General features: G+C 31.8%; 1 protein-coding gene across 2 annotated transcripts; it reads right to left on the bottom strand.

Moving 5' to 3' along the window:
• Positions 1-437: 437 nt before the first annotated feature.
• Positions 438-17,069, bottom strand: LOC109538277 (uncharacterized abhydrolase domain-containing protein DDB_G0269086). Of its 2 annotated transcripts, none has more exons than XM_019905443.2 (5): positions 16,868-17,069; positions 5,592-5,774; positions 2,217-4,112; positions 911-1,169; positions 438-847 (listed from the first exon to the last, which is right to left on the bottom strand). In XM_019905443.2, exons 1-5 carry the CDS (start codon positions 16,890-16,892, stop codon positions 844-846), a joined length of 2,367 nt encoding a protein of 788 aa, XP_019761002.2. In that variant the 5' UTR covers positions 16,893-17,069; the 3' UTR covers positions 438-843. The 2 variants fall into 2 exon arrangements, with proteins under 2 accessions (XP_019761002.2, XP_019761003.2); XM_019905444.2 differs by lacking the exon at positions 16,868-17,069 and adding an exon at positions 13,294-13,521.
• Positions 17,070-18,253: the final 1,184 nt, after the last annotated feature.

Here is an 18,253-nt window from a genome sequence, read left to right as displayed (position 1 = left end):
CGTAATGGCTATTTATGTGATTCTGTATGAAAACGAAAGGTACATTTTCACATAGTTTGTGAAATTTATCTATACATATTGTCTTCTTGACCTTTTAAGCTACATAACTTATATAATGCAACCGTTTGGAATATTGAATTGGTTAAATATGACATGGAGTATGTATAATCTTAAAATGATGTTTTCGAGCAAAAATTGTAGTAAAATATTCTTACGAACGTGTGTAGGTGGAAAACCCAAGGAAACAATTACCATTATGATATTATTTAATTTTTAAGCCCAACAATCATATATTTATAAATACAAATATAACAAATCTACAAAAAAAGTCGCATTTCTAATAATCTTCAGTTAAAATCGTTGTCTAGCTGTCGAAATAATCTGGGTAAAAATCAGGCTTTTTACGTGAAATAAAGTTAACAGTACTTATTTGAAAGTGTGTTAAAAAGGTATATTGTTAAAAATCAAATAGGTAAACCGTTGACAGAAAACTTCGTTCTGCTGATTCTATATGCTGCAGAAGAGCGGGTTAACATATCGAATAGTGTTATAATAGTTAATACTCGCCTAAAATATATTAAGTTTTCACGTGGTTGAAAGCTTTACAGTACTATTGACTATTAGGAATAAAACGTACTAAAATTAATAAAACATCAAAATAACAGTTTATAATAGAGTGCAAAGAAATTTATCCTATTCTTAGGCACCTAGAAAAAATATCTCATTCTTTAATATCGCATAGGCACATAAATTGACATCAATATTGAATATATAGTATTTTCTTAAAATTTTCGAAGAATGCACAGCGGTATAGTGTCACCTGGGTCGTTAGATTGCCACTCATCACCTGAAAACAGTTAAAATAGGTAAATCATTTTTGTACAGTTAGTGGCCTTCAACAAATACTTACTCTTTTGGTAGCAAACTATTGCCGAAAATATTACCAGTTGCACTAGCAATATTGTCCAAACCAGCATGAGCCCGCTTATTGCTTTCTTCCAATCCGTTTGAAACTGATTCATCAATTGATCTGCCTGTTTCTCTCCATTTATTGTCAACATTTTGTGCTGTTTGTCGGAGCTGGTTTTCTAAAGAGATTTCAGCATTGTGTAGGCCGGCATTAAATTGTTGCGCTCTTTGCGTCATTGCATTTCCAAACGACTGGAATCCTGAAGAAAGCATTTTACAATCGTTGTAGAAAGAAGTCATTAATATATGTATACGTTTACAAATAATTTAAGTACAGTACAACTATTTAAAGGCTGTATTGTTAGGTTTTTACGGTTGTATAAAAAATTCAGCGTTATCCAAAGTCCAGATTTGGGAAGGGCCGTTTCAATTTTACGTCTCAAAAATGTGTTTGTTAAAATCAGGTTTTGATCAAATATTTTTTTTGTTTCCCTGTCTACATTAAAATTTTAGGCTATGATTAATAGTAAAAAAGCTGAAAACAAGCCAAGTTATTGGGGCTAAATATCTCAGTTTATGTATCAAAATCGTTGAATATTTGCTCCATTTGAAGATTTGCTGTTTAAATTTTAATTTAGTCAATCAATTAATTTTTTTATTGACCACTTTTCTATTAAGCATTAAGCAAAGAAGTTCAATGGTCTGTTGGCAGACGACTAGTATAAGTTAAAAATATAATATAAATATATTATATATATACACAACATATAAATTAAAAAATTGCGACACTTGAATAAATTAACGGACATTTTTGTTTTAAAAAACAAATATTTTAATTTATTACTTAAAAAGTCTTGTAGTTTGATTTTTACCCCATTAACTGAATTCTATCTAGAAACAACCTAACTTTTAACGTTTTAACTTTTTAACGTAAAAATGGATTTTGAAGCTAGCTGTTGATAGATGAGTTTCACCGCGTTCTCTGACCTCAATTGGAATGATGTTTGCAATTATTTCATATCTGAATAGTTCTTAGCGTTGTTTATGTCTTCTTGTTTCTTGTGGCATTGTTTCATGCCTATTATGGGTCTGTTTTATGATTCTTTAAAAAAAAAGAAATAAATATTCGATTTAATGTATTTTAAAAAACAGCTAAAGCAGCTTTCTCACATTTACATTAATTTATAAAATATAAGAGCGAAAACATGTGCTCAAAAGAAACTGTGGTCTTGTAGATAAGGGAGGATTTTCAAGCATGAAAAAAATCTCTGCAGCCTACATAACTAAATAAAAACTCACTGATTTACCTTGGCTTACATTCTGTGCTACGTTTTGAGCGCCTTGTGTTAATCTCTGTTTTTCGGCTTCAGCTGCTACAGCAGCATCGTGAATTTTCTTATCAATTCCGCTGGCAACATTCTGAGCTAGATCTATGGACTGTCTGGCCACTGCTGAAGCAGCCTCCTGTTTTTCGTGCCACCTTGCATCAATCCCTTCAGCAGTTTCTTTTGCTTTATTAGCTGCAGCTTCTTGGGTGCTTTTTATTTTGTCGTCCACACTTCGGGCCATGTTTTGCGCCCCTTCAACGGCTTGCCTCGCCTTGTCTGCTGCAGCTTTTTCAGCGTCTTTAACTTTGCTGTCCACATCCCTTGCTAGGTTCTGGGCGGCTTGGGCTGCTTCTTTCGCTTTGTTATCGATATTGGTGGCCACATTTTGTACTCCTTCCGCGAGTCTTTGTTTGCCATCTTGTACTGCACTTGCAGCTTGCTTTGCCTTCTCAGCCGCTGCATCTTGGGTTTCTCTAAGCCTGTTATCGATGTTGTGACTGTTTTTTTGGGCGGCTTCCGCCACTTCTTTAGCTTTATTTGATGCTGCTTCCTGCGTTTCTGTTAGTTTGGAATCAATGCTTCGGCCTACATTCTGAGCGCCTTGGATAGCAGCTGCTGATTTGTCGGCAGCTAATTGGGCTAACCTGTTCTTTTCAGCTTCAGTTGCGGCCGCAATCTCCTTTGCTTTACTCGCAGCGGCCTCTTGAGCTTCTTTGGCTTTATTTTCGATGTTCTGCGTTAGCTCGTGAGCTTTCTGTGCAAGTTGGCGTTTCTCTTCTTCGGCAGATTCTGCAGCTTCATGCAGTTTTTTTGCAGCGGCTTCTTCAGTTTCTTTTACCTTACTGTCAATATTCTTCGCAAAATTCTGAGCTCCAGTAATGGCAGCCTGTTCAGTTTCTCTTAGTTTGTTATCGGCAGCTTTCGCCGCATTATTTGCCCCTTCAATTACATCTCTAGCCTTTTGCGCGGCAGCTTCTTTTGTGCTTTGAACTTTCTCGTCCACGTTTCTTGCAACATTCTGCGCTGCTTCTTTCGCTTTTTGTGCAGCAGCTGCTTCTGCTTCTTGCACACTTCTCGCCAAGTTCTGGGCTCCTTCAGCAATTCGTTGTTTTTCTGCTGCTACAGCATCAGCGGCAGCTTTGGCCTTTGCAGCTACTGCGGCTTCAGTTTCCTTAAGTTTGTTTTCCATATTTTTAGCGAACGTTCGTGCTTCTTCTGCCAGTCTTTGTTCTTCAGCTTTGATGGCTGCGGCTGCCGCCCTGGCTTTTTCGGCTGCTGCCTCTTCAGCTTTTTTGGCGAGATTTCGTGCTTCTGCCGCCAGTCTTTCCTCTTCTGCTTTTACAGCTGCAGCAGCCGCTCTAGCTTTTTCCGCAGCTGCTTCTTCAGCTTTTTTTGCGATATTTCGGGCATCTTCAGCTATTCGTTCCTGTTCAGCTTTTGCAGCTGCTGCAGCCGCTCGGGCTTTTTCTGCAGCCGCTCGAGCTTTTTCTGCAGCCGCCTCTTCAGCTTCTTTCACTCGATTATTAACTGCATCAGCTGTTTCTTGAATATGTTCTCCCGATTCTCTGCCTATTCGGACAGCGGCTTCTTCCGATTCTTTTACTTTATTGTCAATAGTTTTAGCGAGACTCTGTGCTCCGCTAACGATTTTCTGCCGTTCGGATTCTGCGGCATGGGTGAATTCGTTTTTCTTGCTTTCAGCTGTAACAGACACATCATGTAATTTATTATCAATGGTTTTTCCTATGTTGAGAAGTGAATCTTGGAAATCATTTTCAATTGGTTGGACTTTCTCTTGGATTTTGGCATCAATTTGGCGGCCCACATTTTGAAGGTCATCGCTCAAGTTCGATTTTCCTCTGTTGACTGCCGCTGCTGTAAAAATGCAAATATTTTGAATAAGACGGAAACCATACAATGAAATAAAATTTAAATTTCAAGAGCAGAATCAACCTTTTATCAAAAATGAAGGTCAATAACCAAAATTCATAACTGTTTTATGAGATACTAATGAAGATGCAGCATTTAACTATTATTACTAATTAGGAATTTTTTTTCGACTAATTGGGGCCATATGATGTTCCCATAAAATATGTGCTTGCCATACGTTTGAACGTACCTTATTCTGGGTCTTTCAACTTAAAACTTGTTTCAATATGAATGAACTTGACATTTATTTATTTTATTTTCGTATATTACTTGGGTTTGACTCGTTAGACAAAATACTATTAAAATTATTCTTTTGTCAGGAAAATCTTAAGATATCAGATAATACCTTATAAGGTAATAATATAACCACTCTCATTGGTTACCGTTTAACGCATATCGATGGTGTTTAAAAAACATGCGCCACTCAAACAATTTTAATAGGTCAACTTGAAAAACTAAAATTGTATTATCATTCTTTCTTGTTGGGCAGATGAAGTTTACTGCTGGTTTTAAAACTTTTTTGCTCGAAAGGTCAGTTAGAAATAGTTACAGTGGCTTTTCAAACAAACAAGTTGACTTCTTATGTTGGCAACGTATGGGACGTATTAAGAAAGGTACTTTTTTTATAAAAAATTCTGCATGCTATAAAATCTAAAATGCAATTATTACATTTTTTCAGTCGTGTACCCGTTTGTAAAAAATATGAATTCTGCACAACAGTAAAGAACCTTTATGTCCGATAATATCGAAAACTGTTAGTAAAAAATTGATCAGAACTAAAATCTACGTTCCATTCAAATGTGTTATTATATTCTACTACATAAAAAAATAACTACAAGTTTTCCTGAAATTACCTACAGTTGCCGAACATTTTTTTAATTTGCTACAAACGTGCTAAAGTTTCATCATAACTAAACTTAAATTTTGCATTGTTATTGCAGATAAAAACAGGAAAACATGTTTTTTTAATGGAGAAACAAGGATTTTCGATGTTGTCAAAAGTAAAGGTACTTTACTTTTGATCACAATTAATGCTGTTGAGCTGTTGAAAATGCTCTGGAGCAAAATCATATTTTTCAACGAAGCGCGTAAACGACCGGAAAAAACTGATATCTGATAATTCTACTTTAGATTTTAGAGCATGTATATATTTTATTACAATAAAGTAAGTTTTTTTCGTAAAATTAATAATATAAAAGTTTTCCATATGCTGCAAACTTAACTATACACACTGTATATTTGTTGAAATAGTTCATTTCCTTTAAAGTGGATTAATCGTAATGCGAGAGCTGATATGTTTTCTAAACAACCAGCATATATTAGGTAGGTTAGGTATACCTAACTTAAGTTTATATAACTTTAATAAAAATTTCTCAATTGTCTGAAATGTTCGTAATTGTTTCATACACTTTATTAATTAATTACCTGCTTCCTGTGCAATCTTTTGCGCATCACTCTTGGTTCTTTCTAAAGCTTCATCAGTTTTCTTAACTCTCTCTTCCACTACATCTTCAACACGGTTTTCAGCTTCTTGTACCTCTTCGGCTACCTCGCTCTTTTTTCTCGTAAACAGCTGCCCAATTCGACTTCCAAAGTTTCGCAGGGAAGCTGAAAAAAAAAGAGTATGATTACTACTTTTATTGTTATTTATTTGCATATATTTTTCTCGGCATTTTTTAAATCAATTTTCAAACAAAAAGCAACAATCTCACCACTAGATAAATATGAATTGCTAAGTATATATTTCATAGCAAAACCGATTACGATTCAACTGAAATATCCGAAGAATAGCAAGGATTTAGATCTAAAATAGATTATCCGTTAGATCATCAACGCTTTCAATCAAGTTCACAGCAGAGAAAATAAATGATTGAACGTAAGTGATTTAATTTTAGTAACAGGACATTTTTTAATCAAAATAAGTTCAAAGCACATTGATTGTGTTGATTTTTACGCACTACTTTCTGAAATACATACGGAATTCACCTACACGCAGTGGTTAGAGAATCATTAATTATACCGATGATTTTCCGAGAATGGTACAGTGTTAAAAATATCCGATTACATATCATTCTTATTATGTCATGGTAATTTAGCCTTTAACATCACCTCAAGGCTGCAACGCTAAATCAAGAAATGGCGTGTAAATTGCTAGATTATCAGATTCTAAAGAGTCGTTAGATTATAAGCCGAATGATGTTTGCCGAATTAAACACGCTAAAATGTGCTTTAAACAGGATAGAGAAGAAATATAACATTTAATATACATTTTATGGATACCTACAAATAAATTCATGATCAACATTTTATACAAGTTTTATTGAGTCGTCTGAGAAATGGAAAACTTTTAATACCTAGAGAGTTGCAAGGAATTTAATTGCTGGTTTAAAGGCGTATTGAAAATGATTTAGGGTTTATTAATGAAGAGTTGTTTTGTAAAATGTTTTAATTAGTTTTTTGGCAAAGCGATTAGTAGGTACTTTCTTGAATTGTTATGAGAAAATAATTTGTGTTCTAAGCACTATTATGTTATTGCGCTTTCAGTTTTTTAATCACGACCTGTTAGCATTGAATTCCACAGGCGTCGAATGGGTTCATTTTGCACATTTCGAAAACATTGCAGGAATTACGTCAGAAGACCATTTATCAATTAGAAACAATTGCTCAATAATGACAATTTGTTTGAGAACTAAAGTAAGAGGAAAAGCTATAAATAAAACAAATGTGCCTTTTGCGCAAATCTAAAGACATATTTTTGAAATAAATCAAATTGTGTTGAATCAAATTGTGTTTGAATCAAATCAAATCAATCATGAGCAATGTTGTTGACTACAAAAATGTTTTACTAGCTACTATTTGTCGCATTTAGCGGAAAAAAATATTTCAGTGTAAATAATTATCATTTTAGCAGTTATACATTAAATCCAGCGATTAGTCAGTCACAAAAAGTTTCCGATTAACTCTCGTATATCGGTTATAGAGCACAAAGACATATAGCGAATGACATGTCGATCTCACTCCTGAGCAAAGGCCGAACATAGTCGAAGTAGATTCGCCCAGTTCAATTGGATCAGGTATATTACGAAGGGCGGTTGTAATTGAAATCATAATGCGAATTGAAAACGTAATTGTAAAAAGTTTTATATGGTTTTTCATTATAGAATATGTCTTTATATTTAATTTGTGCCGATCGATTTTATTGTCGACTTCAATTGAAGATACTTTTTGTTCAATAAAGAAAAGAGAAGAAAGAACTAGAATTGCCAATACTAAGTCAGATTTTCATAAGGAAATGTATGCTGATTTGTATATTTTTTTAACGATTTAAATATAGGAAGAAAAACACGAAACAGTACATTAAGACTCCATATGATATTAAGCCAAAACAAACACAAACAGATGGATATAAAACTGACATAATGATTTCAAAATATTGAAAAATACGTGACGATCGCCCAAAACCATAACAAGAAAGTAAATTTCTAGTCTTTTTTCAGACAAACATTTTATTTAAGCATTGATTTACTAATAATTAATAAAAGCGAATACTAATCTACGTATAAGTGTTTTGCAATGGACCATTGTCCTTATGGCTCGTTAAATAATAATAATAATATGCAGTTCTCATATTTATAAATTTTAAATTCACAGAGGTATTTCACATTACATTTATAAAGACATTATTTTAATCATCACAGATGAAGAAAAAAGGCAAAAATTCAATAGAATGAGCCAATAAAAATGAAAAGAAATATTGCAATTTAAAAAATAACATGGCAGCAAAAGTTAGAACAACTTTAAGAAAAAATTGTTACTACTTCAGTGAAATCAAATGCTTGAAAAATATTTCTATAAAATACAATGAAACATACAATTGAATCATGGAAAAATGACATTATGGAAACAAAAAGGTACTTTTAAACTGTGCTAAACCCAATTGAAAGACTTTTGAAAAAAATAACCATTTGATAATTTAAAAATTTTGAATGAAAATGTACCAATACTTATTATTATTACAGTTCTTTGTATAATTTAGTTTCAATTCATTTTTTGTATTTCTTAGTCAGCGAAATTGATTCCTATGCTTAATCACGGCTTAGTTAATCTATAATTCAAATTCATAACGATAACATGAATTTTTATTACATGTTTACATTATAGGTATGTCAAGCAAGCATGCAATCAATTCAATTACTGTAACTGTAAATATTTGAAAAATACAATATAGTTGCGTTAGACACTCAATTTACTAGACGTAATCGTTTACTGCGTGAAAGTGTGTAAATATAATTTTACAGCCGCACTAAATCACTCACTAGAAGCGGATTTTAAATATATAGGTACGAATTAAATCTGTTCTGTTTCATACATCAGCGCAGGTTTTAAATAAATTTCAAGTCATCGACAGTTGGAATTTAACTCATTTCTAGCAACGTTGTGCTAAGTTATAAATTAAATATTATTAGTTGCGTATGGTTTTGTAAATATTGAGCTTCCATAAATGATTGAGTGAATTGCTATTATTCATCTTTTATTCAAACACACGAAGAAAACACCCGGAAGTAATTTCAAAGGTGTGATGTAACACTCAACGACCGGAACTCAAATAACGCACGAATTTTGTTATAAACTAATTTTTAGGTTGCGCGCTATTTTAGGCAATAAGGAAACATGTATTAAAGCTTCTGTTTCAACCGGGCTAAATGCATGTATATTATAACATGTCGGTTTGTTTATTTTATATTTAAAACCAATGGGTGTATGCTATGCTATTAATAGATTATCCATTCCTTCTTAAAATAATATCGGCATATAAAAACTGTACTTCATATGATTTTTGTTGTGCGACTATTAATGTGATCCTGATGAGAGTTCGAAGTATAATGAATTAAATAAAAATTGTTGTTCTGAGAGCATTTTGAAAAACTAAAAAATATTCTGTTTAATAATTCATCTGAATTAATTCTTTTACTTTTTGGGAACAGTGTAAAATGGTTCTTTATTGCTGTTATTTGCTTATTAAAGTCGACAGAGATTAAAATTAAGTCGAAAAAAGCACAATTAAGGCAGTTCTAAGTAAGTTTGAAAAAAGTTTTCTTCAATAATGTGCTAACTTTTTAGTTTAATTCTTAAAATTTAGTATCTGCGACTTTTTTGTACCTGTTTGTCTAGGGATGTGTACTTTGTTGATTAAAATGACAACCACTTTTCCAGTTCAGTGTATTGCGTTACTTTTTAATTAAAAAGCTGGTTTTCCTTACTCTTTACGTGACAAAAGTTTCCCAAAAGTAAACAGCTCTGAAAATAACTATTTTCTCAATTGTTATTCAACTTTTTAGACTAGGAATTATTTTTTACAAATTTTTATTAGAAGTGTACTAGGCCTTTATAAACAATCTAAAATGTGTATAAAAGCAAAATTATTTTCTGCGGGATAATTAGTATCTGTATGATAATGAATAATTTCAGCTAAGGTGAAGTGTAACAAAAATTGAACAAAGATTTTCCAATCGCCAATAACTGAGGTTTTAAATTTAAAAAGTTAACGAATTTTTTCTGGAGTTATTTGTTATAATTATATCATTTATGTTTTCTAATCGAAACCAATATTTATTTTATTAATTGATTTGCAAGTCGTATTTCAATTTTCTTCGTAAGTATCTATATATTTTTCGTTTTTTACCATTTTTAAAATACGTTAATTACACGTTTGCTCACTGTTCTTTACTTTCATAGTTCTCCTGGTGTACGTAAAATAAAGTATGATTACAAGTATTTTATTACATCGCTTCGTTCTTTTGACAACATCAAATACATTCATATTTATTGTATTCGTCTGCAATACAGGGTGTTTGGTAATAATTACAAATATTTCAGTATGAATTGAGTCCCTTTTGCGAAAATCATGAAATTTTAGAATTACTCAAACCATTAATTTTCTTGATGTTTTTGCAAAAAAGGTTAAACGTGGAAAAGTTGAGTAGGTCCAAGTTAACAAAATCGTTTTGAGGTAAATCGTTGCGCAAACTACTTGCAAAATAAAAAAGAAACATCATGTATACTTAATAAAACGTATTTTTATCTGCATATTTGTGAGTAAAAAAGATATAAATTGTACGTATTTGATTATAATAATTAAAAGGGCATTGAAATAAAATAACTATGTAATTATTTCAACACAAGCAGAATGTATTTTTGCTGACAAAGAGGAATGATAACATTTATGTGGTATTTCCAAAAGAACGAAAAACTTGGAATAATGTCCCTGTTTAAATATTTGTGCCAAGCATACTTAATTATGTCTACGTAAGATGGTTTATAAAAAAACTTACACACATACATTGTTTATTTATACGCATTTGCTAACCGTTACCAAGAAATTTCATTTCGTAAATGTTTCAGTCATTTTATTAATGATTTTGATTCAATTTGCTCGAGCACAGCTTCAATCTATTTTAAACGAATCTACGCATAAGTTTTCAAGCAATAATTATCTATTAGCCGGCCACTTAAAATATTTATACGCGCCGGTTTCTGGTGTTTTTAATGATATTCACTAATAGAATAGAAGGAAATCCGATAGGTAATAAATAAGTCCAAAGCAGGTAACATATGAATCTCTTTCCTCAACCATGTAGGCCAAATGTGAAATCAACTGAAAAGAATGTGGTTGAGACAAAAGCTGCTAGATTTTTTGTTCGGAGCTTGAGAATGTTAGATGATTCAGAGTGCACTCTCAAATGCTACTAATTTCCAACATTTGGATAATTTCCAATTTAATTTAATTGCAGCAAATTGTGCTGTTTCAGTTTTTGAAATTGAAAGTTCCGAGAAAACATAAGTTTTATGCAATTTTAGTATAGGTATGTAAATATCTAGTAATTGTAGTTATTTTTGAGAAAGTGTCTCTAACAACGGTATTTCTAAGACAAATATATCGACTATCAAATTTTCATTGAAGCATCCAATGGATGGATGGATGTTCCAGATTTTAATTTATGTTTTATATTATTTCCTGCATCTAACTCACCCAGTTCAAGACTTAATGATTCCCGTATTACTAATTATTATATGTAATTAATAATATTAATACCTTGGAATGGATATTCGAAAGTTTTTATTCTTGAGTTCTGTGCAATAAAATACGTTTGCATTTATTATGACGATAACTTAGTTTCTTGGATCAAATCTAGTTGCCAACTTGAATCGCTGAATATTAAAGATTAACTTTTTTCCTGTTTCCACACCCAATTCAATTTAATTTGTGACTGATCTCGTACTGTTTCCCCCGAAATATCAATCTTTTCATGTTAGTGTTGATCAATTTTATCATTTTAGTGTTGTTTTCGCATGTTTTGTTATTGTCGGCTATGAACGTTGCCGATCGTTTTGTGCTGCAACGATTACTAGTTGATTTTATTTTTTTGTTTTGGGTAAATTACAACCTTAAGAAACTTAATTAAGAATCTATTAAATATTTCAAAAGTGATATCAAATAAACGACCTGAATTGAAAGAAAAAATCTGATAAATTCTGGTCATCTGGTATGAGTTAATGAAATATTAAATATGAAAAACATTAGCAATTTGAGGTCAGGCTTTAAAATATTCGCAAATAATTATATATGGACCATTTTATATAGGTGGTTCATTAACGGTGTCTTCCGTTCATTTCTCAACAAAGGGACATGCTTGAAAAGTAAATATTCTAAGTCGAAATATAATTAATTATCAATGTTTGTAAATTTCTGATATGTAGAGTGGAGCCTGATAGAAGCACATCAGGCTCCACTAGCATTTCAAATTCCTTTTCTAGAGGCCGTATTTTGCAATAATAACTGCTTTTCTTTTTATCTCAAAAACTTAAAACATACGGGACTTATAATTAATTATATCAAAATAGGAAAGTTTATGGAAATTCCGAAAAAAAATGTGCAAACCGCAGATCGATACATTTACTAGTTCTTGAGTTATTACCCAAAGAAGAAATGTTGATACATTGATCTTTGAGTCAGTTTCAGCTTTAAACATTGTTCAATATCCTGTATAGTCAAAAAAGTATATACATATAACCAACATATATGGGTTGCAACGATCTGGCTAAATAAAAAATGCAGTTCTCTCTGTAGATTTGAGTACCGATAATTTTTTAATTATATCATGTTAACCAAAGTGCTTCTGACCAGTTATATTTTTGAGCTATTTTTAAGCACCAAACTACATAAAATCGTTACTACAAACGTCGTAAACAAATTTATTTAGAGCATAGTGCACACTAATGTAGATAAAAGCCAATTATTTTTAGAGTCTAAGTAAATATGTCTTATCAAAGTGTTTGTAGCACTTGGCCATAGAATATGTACAAGAAATTATAAATTGGGTAGTTATATTAGAATTTATGAAAATATGACTACACATTAAAAGATGTCCCAACTGTTAGAATATTTCAATTTTTCAACCACGCATTTGGGTAGATTCTAGATGGAATTTTAGTAAATTTCCCTAATTGAATTAAATTTTATGCTTTATAAGTACCAGTATTCTCATTTAAAGGCAACTGCGTAATAAAGCATTTTAATTTTTAAGGAATTTGGAGCAATTTTAATAGCTGTGGTTTTCTGTGCTCCTCTGATTTCGATCCCAGTTTTTTAATTAGCAGCAAATCCTCTCCTGGTGGTCTTTTTCTATACGATATACTAAAGTACATGTGCGAAATCATTAAGTAACTATTCTAGATCTATTTGACTAAAACAGCAGAATAAATTCTACTTCGACTAGACATATCGGGCAATTCGGTGAATTATTCAATATAAATGACTCATATTGTTGCTTAACGTAGCTTTAACGGGACAATCGCAATTTGCAGCATCAACCGCAGGAAAAGTTGGAAGTCTGCTTCTATATAAATGAGTTATTTCTAGCGTTCAAACGCCTTATCTTAAGCGAAAAAGTCTGAATAATTTAGCAAATTCGATTTTATAAACGTATCCTTTCGTTTTGGCGATTTCCGCATTATTCTGACTCATCCTAGCGTGTCTCGCGCATTATATGCTTCAAACTAGTTGCGACATGATTGCAAGAACAGGTTTTGCAATGGAATAATTCAAAAGTACATTTCCCGTACTTACCAAACATTTTTAATCGGGTGGAACAGGCACAAGTCGGTTCTAGCGAATTTTCACAACAAAAATGATATCAGTCGTATTTGAATCGATTGCTCGAAACAAATTCAGTATTCACTGTTTTCAAATGTTGCGACGTAGAATCTCGCGGTTCGAAGTATTACTGACCGTCAACAGCACTGCGATGTACAGAGCAGGAAAGCACAGACAAGACAGAAATATCGATTTCGTCGTGAAAAAGGTTCCACAAAGTCTAGAGCGTGACCTAAACCTTCACAATTCATATCCTTTGCTGTTTAAATCCGTGGAGAATCGGTCAACAGGATCGATTTTCAACTTGCCAGGAAATTTTAAAATAATAACAGGAACTTTCCAGTGGAAAATTAGTTTGAAAGACTAGAAATATAGGATAAAAATCGAGAATGTTTTTTTGTTGTTCGGGTTCATGAGAAGTGGTTAAAGTTCAAGATTCAAATAAGGTGCAACTGAAAGTGTTTGTCCGCATTTTCAACACAAATTAGACCTAAAATAATTCGGTTTACATTTTTTTGGGAAAAAGATAATTTACTTAAATAATAAAGAGAGCTTCTTCCACTCCAACCGCTTTCAATTTATAATAATTAATTTACAGTGACACTGAATTTAATCGACTGTAAGTCTTAATTGATTGCTTCAAACAATAAGTTATTAAAATGTTTATGGCAATTTGTCGTTCTTCCACCAACATGCATTCAAAAAGGCTGGTAATGTTGGAAATCCCCAAAAAAGAAAAACGATTCATTAATTAATGTAAAAATTTAAAAGATAAGGGAGACAACAAATTGTAAAGAGTTTTTCGCACAGGCTGCACCATATTTAAACTGCTTATTTTCGCGTCAAAAAAAATGTTCATGTAATTCCTTTAAAGTTTAGTGGAGAACTGAAGTATATTTTGAAATAAATCTTTAGTTGCCTCTATTTATTTTATGATTTAAAATATTGCTAATTGTTATTTAGCATTTCCGATAGGTTAGTCAAAAAAAAATCCGTTTTCTCACTTTCCGGATCTTCTCTTTTTTCTTCAAACTAGCGAAAGTTAAATAAACTGCAGAACGGCAGGTTCTGCAGTTTATTTTGATAGTTTGTGAAAACTGATTTTTATTTTGATAGTTTTTTGTTGTTGTTTAGATAGTTTGATAAAAAATTGCATGGTGTTTGCTAAACAAATAAAACGCTGGGTATTTGTCATCTACACTGTGTGTGCAATTTAAATATTGGGGGATTTTTAACCAATTTCCTTATCAAGCTTTTTCCATTACAGGGAGGTTCTCTTACATTTCACTATTTTACCAATACCGTCGTTTGCAATTTATATACTGTAACATTTTTTGTTAATGCCATCATAGATGTTTTCCATTTCTTTGAGGGTTTCTTAGATTTCAGGCTTTGGCCATCGCGCAATTATATCACTGTGTCTAGAAAATGGGCACAGTACCATTGCTCCTATTTTTAGAACTATCGAAATAGGTATAATATCTTTGTCGCTTTTTAAAACCGTTTATTCCGCGCCTTAAAAAGCAAAATAAATTTCCAATTTCCAACATTAGCTAAAATATTTGGCCATATCCATCTTAAGTCTATGTAATTGATTCATCATGAGAATGGACCGGATTTTTTACGAAATAGAAATTATTTAAACAAATATTTTGCGCCTACTTTCTGTTTAATCATGCCAATTTGCAAATGCGTTTGTTCGTATTTAATTTACCTTTTAGAATATCTTTACACAAATTAAGCAAGGTAAATTGAAGCGTTCTATCATTGCAATAATTTCCATCCCAGAAGGAAAGAACGTGTTTTTACTTAAATTGATATTGTGTTTGGAAAACGATAAAGAAACATAAGTAAAGTTGAATGAAAATAAGAGAATTCAGTTTTAAAGTCGAGTGGCTATTCAATAACTAATATGCAAGTATATAAAGTAAAGGGTTGAGAAACATAGGAAATAGCAACTGAATAAATGTATCTACTTCGAATGCTGCTGATTATGTTACAAATATTTTATTTTGTATTTTTAGTCGGAAGTTCTTAACGCCTTTATCATTTTTTATGGAGAATAGGTAATGCTTTGTGCCAGTGGGTATTTTTGGGTGTAATTGCTATTCGATTACTCTCAAAACTGGAAGCAATTCCGATTTTTTAACCTTTCAACTCGCAACTATTATTTTCTTCACCTTTCAGATAATCGTGCTTAGCATCAATAAACAATAACTTAAACTCTGTTTTTTTTTTAATTAAAAATACTGGAGAACCAATGTAATTTAATTTGTATTTTTTGAGCTTCAATCTGAAAATAAACTTATCAAAAAACGACTTAAATTAAAGTAAAAGCAGAATAATTAGATCTTATAGTGAACATGCATTTGCGTAATTTTAAATAATTTTTAAGAAAGGTGTGAAAATGTATCTAATGCAACTGAGAATTGAAAAAAGGAATGTTTAGAAAATGGATCCTTAGTTTATTTATGTTGTTACCTGTGATTAATAAGTGTTTTGAGATATATTAAACTGTCCGCATAAATCAGTTTTACTTGTTCTGAACTCTTCTGATGCTTAGGACCTTTTTCCAAATTTTCGGGTTTACAATTTCCAAAATTATTATATTTTTCTGTCGAGAAAAAAAAGTAGGTTGCGACCACCGAGGCTTCCAGAATTCACCCTTTTTTATCTTCTGTGGGGCAGTTGACAACATAAAACAGAAGGACAGATTTATATGTTTGGTAATAGAATCTAATTTTGAAAGAATTGCATTTAGATTTTATCCGTAAAATTACTTTTTTTCTTAAGTAAACTATATGCACCTCTAAGAGCTCGATCAAGTTGAGTTTAATTGTGTAATTTAATTATCTGTAAATTAATTTAATTATATGTTGCATATTCTTACGATAGAGCAGACATTCAAAAATAGACCCTTTGTCACTATTTAGAAGTAGTTTTCACTTAAATACAGGAAACTTCCGAGTATGCTTAGCTCAAATTAGTTAGCTTAAATAACCATCTAAATACGTTTGAAATGCAATATTTACGTTTTTATAGTTTAATTTTTTACTAAAGTTATTTAGATATTGTCGTCTCAAAATAATCCAAATTAAAGCGAGTTTCTCTGGATTGGAAATTAATCTGATTTCATCTCTAATCCATTTTGGGTAAACAGACCTCACCATGTATCTTAAAAGATTTTGGTAGTTTTAGGTATGTACATTATCCGAAAGTTATTGATGACATATTGATTTTTCTATTGCAGCTTTCTCTAGCCAAGCTTTTAAGTTCATTTTTTTACGATTAATCATTTAAATGAACTTTTGAAGATACTTTTCCGTATGTAAGTATAAAGTACGCAAGGATTACAGAATTATTTATTTGCATAGGTATATGCGAGACAACATTCTCAACTATAATATAATAGTGCGCATTATAATTCAAGCTTGGCGATTCGCACGTATAAATCACTCTCATATAATAGTTTTATTCGGCCTTATTTTTTAAAGGCGTTTCAAAATGTAAAAATTACGTTTAAACCAGGTTATAGAGATGTTTTTACCTGTTAAAGATGCCCAAAACGACATTTTTGTCTGCGGTCTGCAACTGGCCTTGTAACTTGTATATAAAAATAGTGATCACATAAACAACTCGCTAACAAAAATAACCGGCTAGTTCACATGTACCAACTGAAAACCGCAATTCGAAAAGGAAGCCGCCGACTATGTAGAGGTTCGTGGTCAACTAAAGAAATTTTGCATCAGCATAGATCGGCGTGTGTTGTAAAATCTAAAACTGATTTAAAAACTGGTATTTTCGCGTGGGACATGTTTTTATGAATCATAAAAGTGCCATCACTGGGCGAATTAGATTTGTGAATTGCTTTTAAACTACCGCCAAGGTTGCATTCGTTGCAAAAACCATCCAGTTAATCGTCATTAACTGCACCAGAAGTTTTAACATATTTTTCAATTCTGCAGGTTGTTACCGTCATGTTTTTTAGCCTCGTTTTGCTAGTCGGAAGGTACGGAGCAATAGTTACTTTCTATATTATGGTGATTCAGCAGCCAAGTTTTGTTGCACCTAATACAAGGTGACCCATAAAAAATCTTCACAACTGTGAAACAGAAAAGTGTTTTGTATTTGTAAATTCAACCAGATATAAAAACATTTTTTTCAGTTCTTTCTTGCATATTATTCATTACTGGAAGGAAATTATGAATGTGCGATTCCAAAATCTCAATGTCTCAGACAACTGAATTTTATTTTAATTCGATTTCAATTAAAGGTTAATGGTATAGACAAAAATACATAAAAAATTGGCAACTTAAGTTTAGATTTAACGCTTCCAGAATATTTAAAAAGGGCTAAGAAATATCTGCGTTAACAAGAAGATGCTGATAGGTAAACGAACAAGTTACATAAATACGAACTCAAAATTTTATCAACCTTCGATAAAACAACAATTTTGTGTTGCAAATGCAGTTATGAAAATGTGGAAAAACGGACTCAAAGGAGTGAAAACCGAAACGATTTTATTTTATTCAAAGACATAAAGCAGAAAAATAAAACATACTTAATCGGAAGCATATTAAAATCGAAGAACAAAATTAGTTGCTAAAGACTAATAATTTTGGCACAAAGCTACGACTCACCCTGTACTGTAAAGTTAAAGCTGATCTGATCATTTCAAAAGCTTGATGTCTTATTTTAATAGATTTACCGTAAATATGGGCGTGACTTGCAATATTATTGAAGTGTTATCGGGTCATCATTTTCATTTTAGAGATGAGAAAACTTACAGTTATAACGAGCTGATTATAATAGAAAAACGTAAGAAAATGCTTAATCCGTAAGGCATACGCTGATTTGAATCTTGTTAACTTAATACAAGCTATTCCTTCCACCTTCTTCTGACTATGCAGGCTAATTTTTATCTAGTAAATCT

The sequence above is a fragment of the Dendroctonus ponderosae genome, unplaced genomic scaffold, assembly GCF_020466585.1.
Source record: "Dendroctonus ponderosae isolate FM_Combo_2020 unplaced genomic scaffold, Dpon_F_20191213v2 Dpon_F_20191213_2, whole genome shotgun sequence".
Classification (NCBI taxonomy): Eukaryota; Metazoa; Arthropoda; class Insecta; order Coleoptera; family Curculionidae; genus Dendroctonus; species Dendroctonus ponderosae.
Note: the sequence above shows the minus strand (reverse complement) of the source record. Positions and strands in the feature narration are given on the sequence as shown.

Excerpts from the sequence above, each read along its gene's own strand:
- LOC109538277 (XM_019905443.2), bottom strand. The coding sequence starts at position 16,892 with ATGTCGTTTTGGGCATCTTTAACAG. Across the intron at positions 5,775-16,867 it reads GTTTTGGGCATCTTTAACAG|CTTCCCTGCGAAACTTTGGA; the intron begins GTAAAAACATCT and ends TTTTTTTTTCAG. Across the intron at positions 1,170-2,216 it reads AGCACAGAATGTAAGCCAAG|GATTCCAGTCGTTTGGAAAT; the intron begins GTAAATCAGTGA and ends TGCTTTCTTCAG.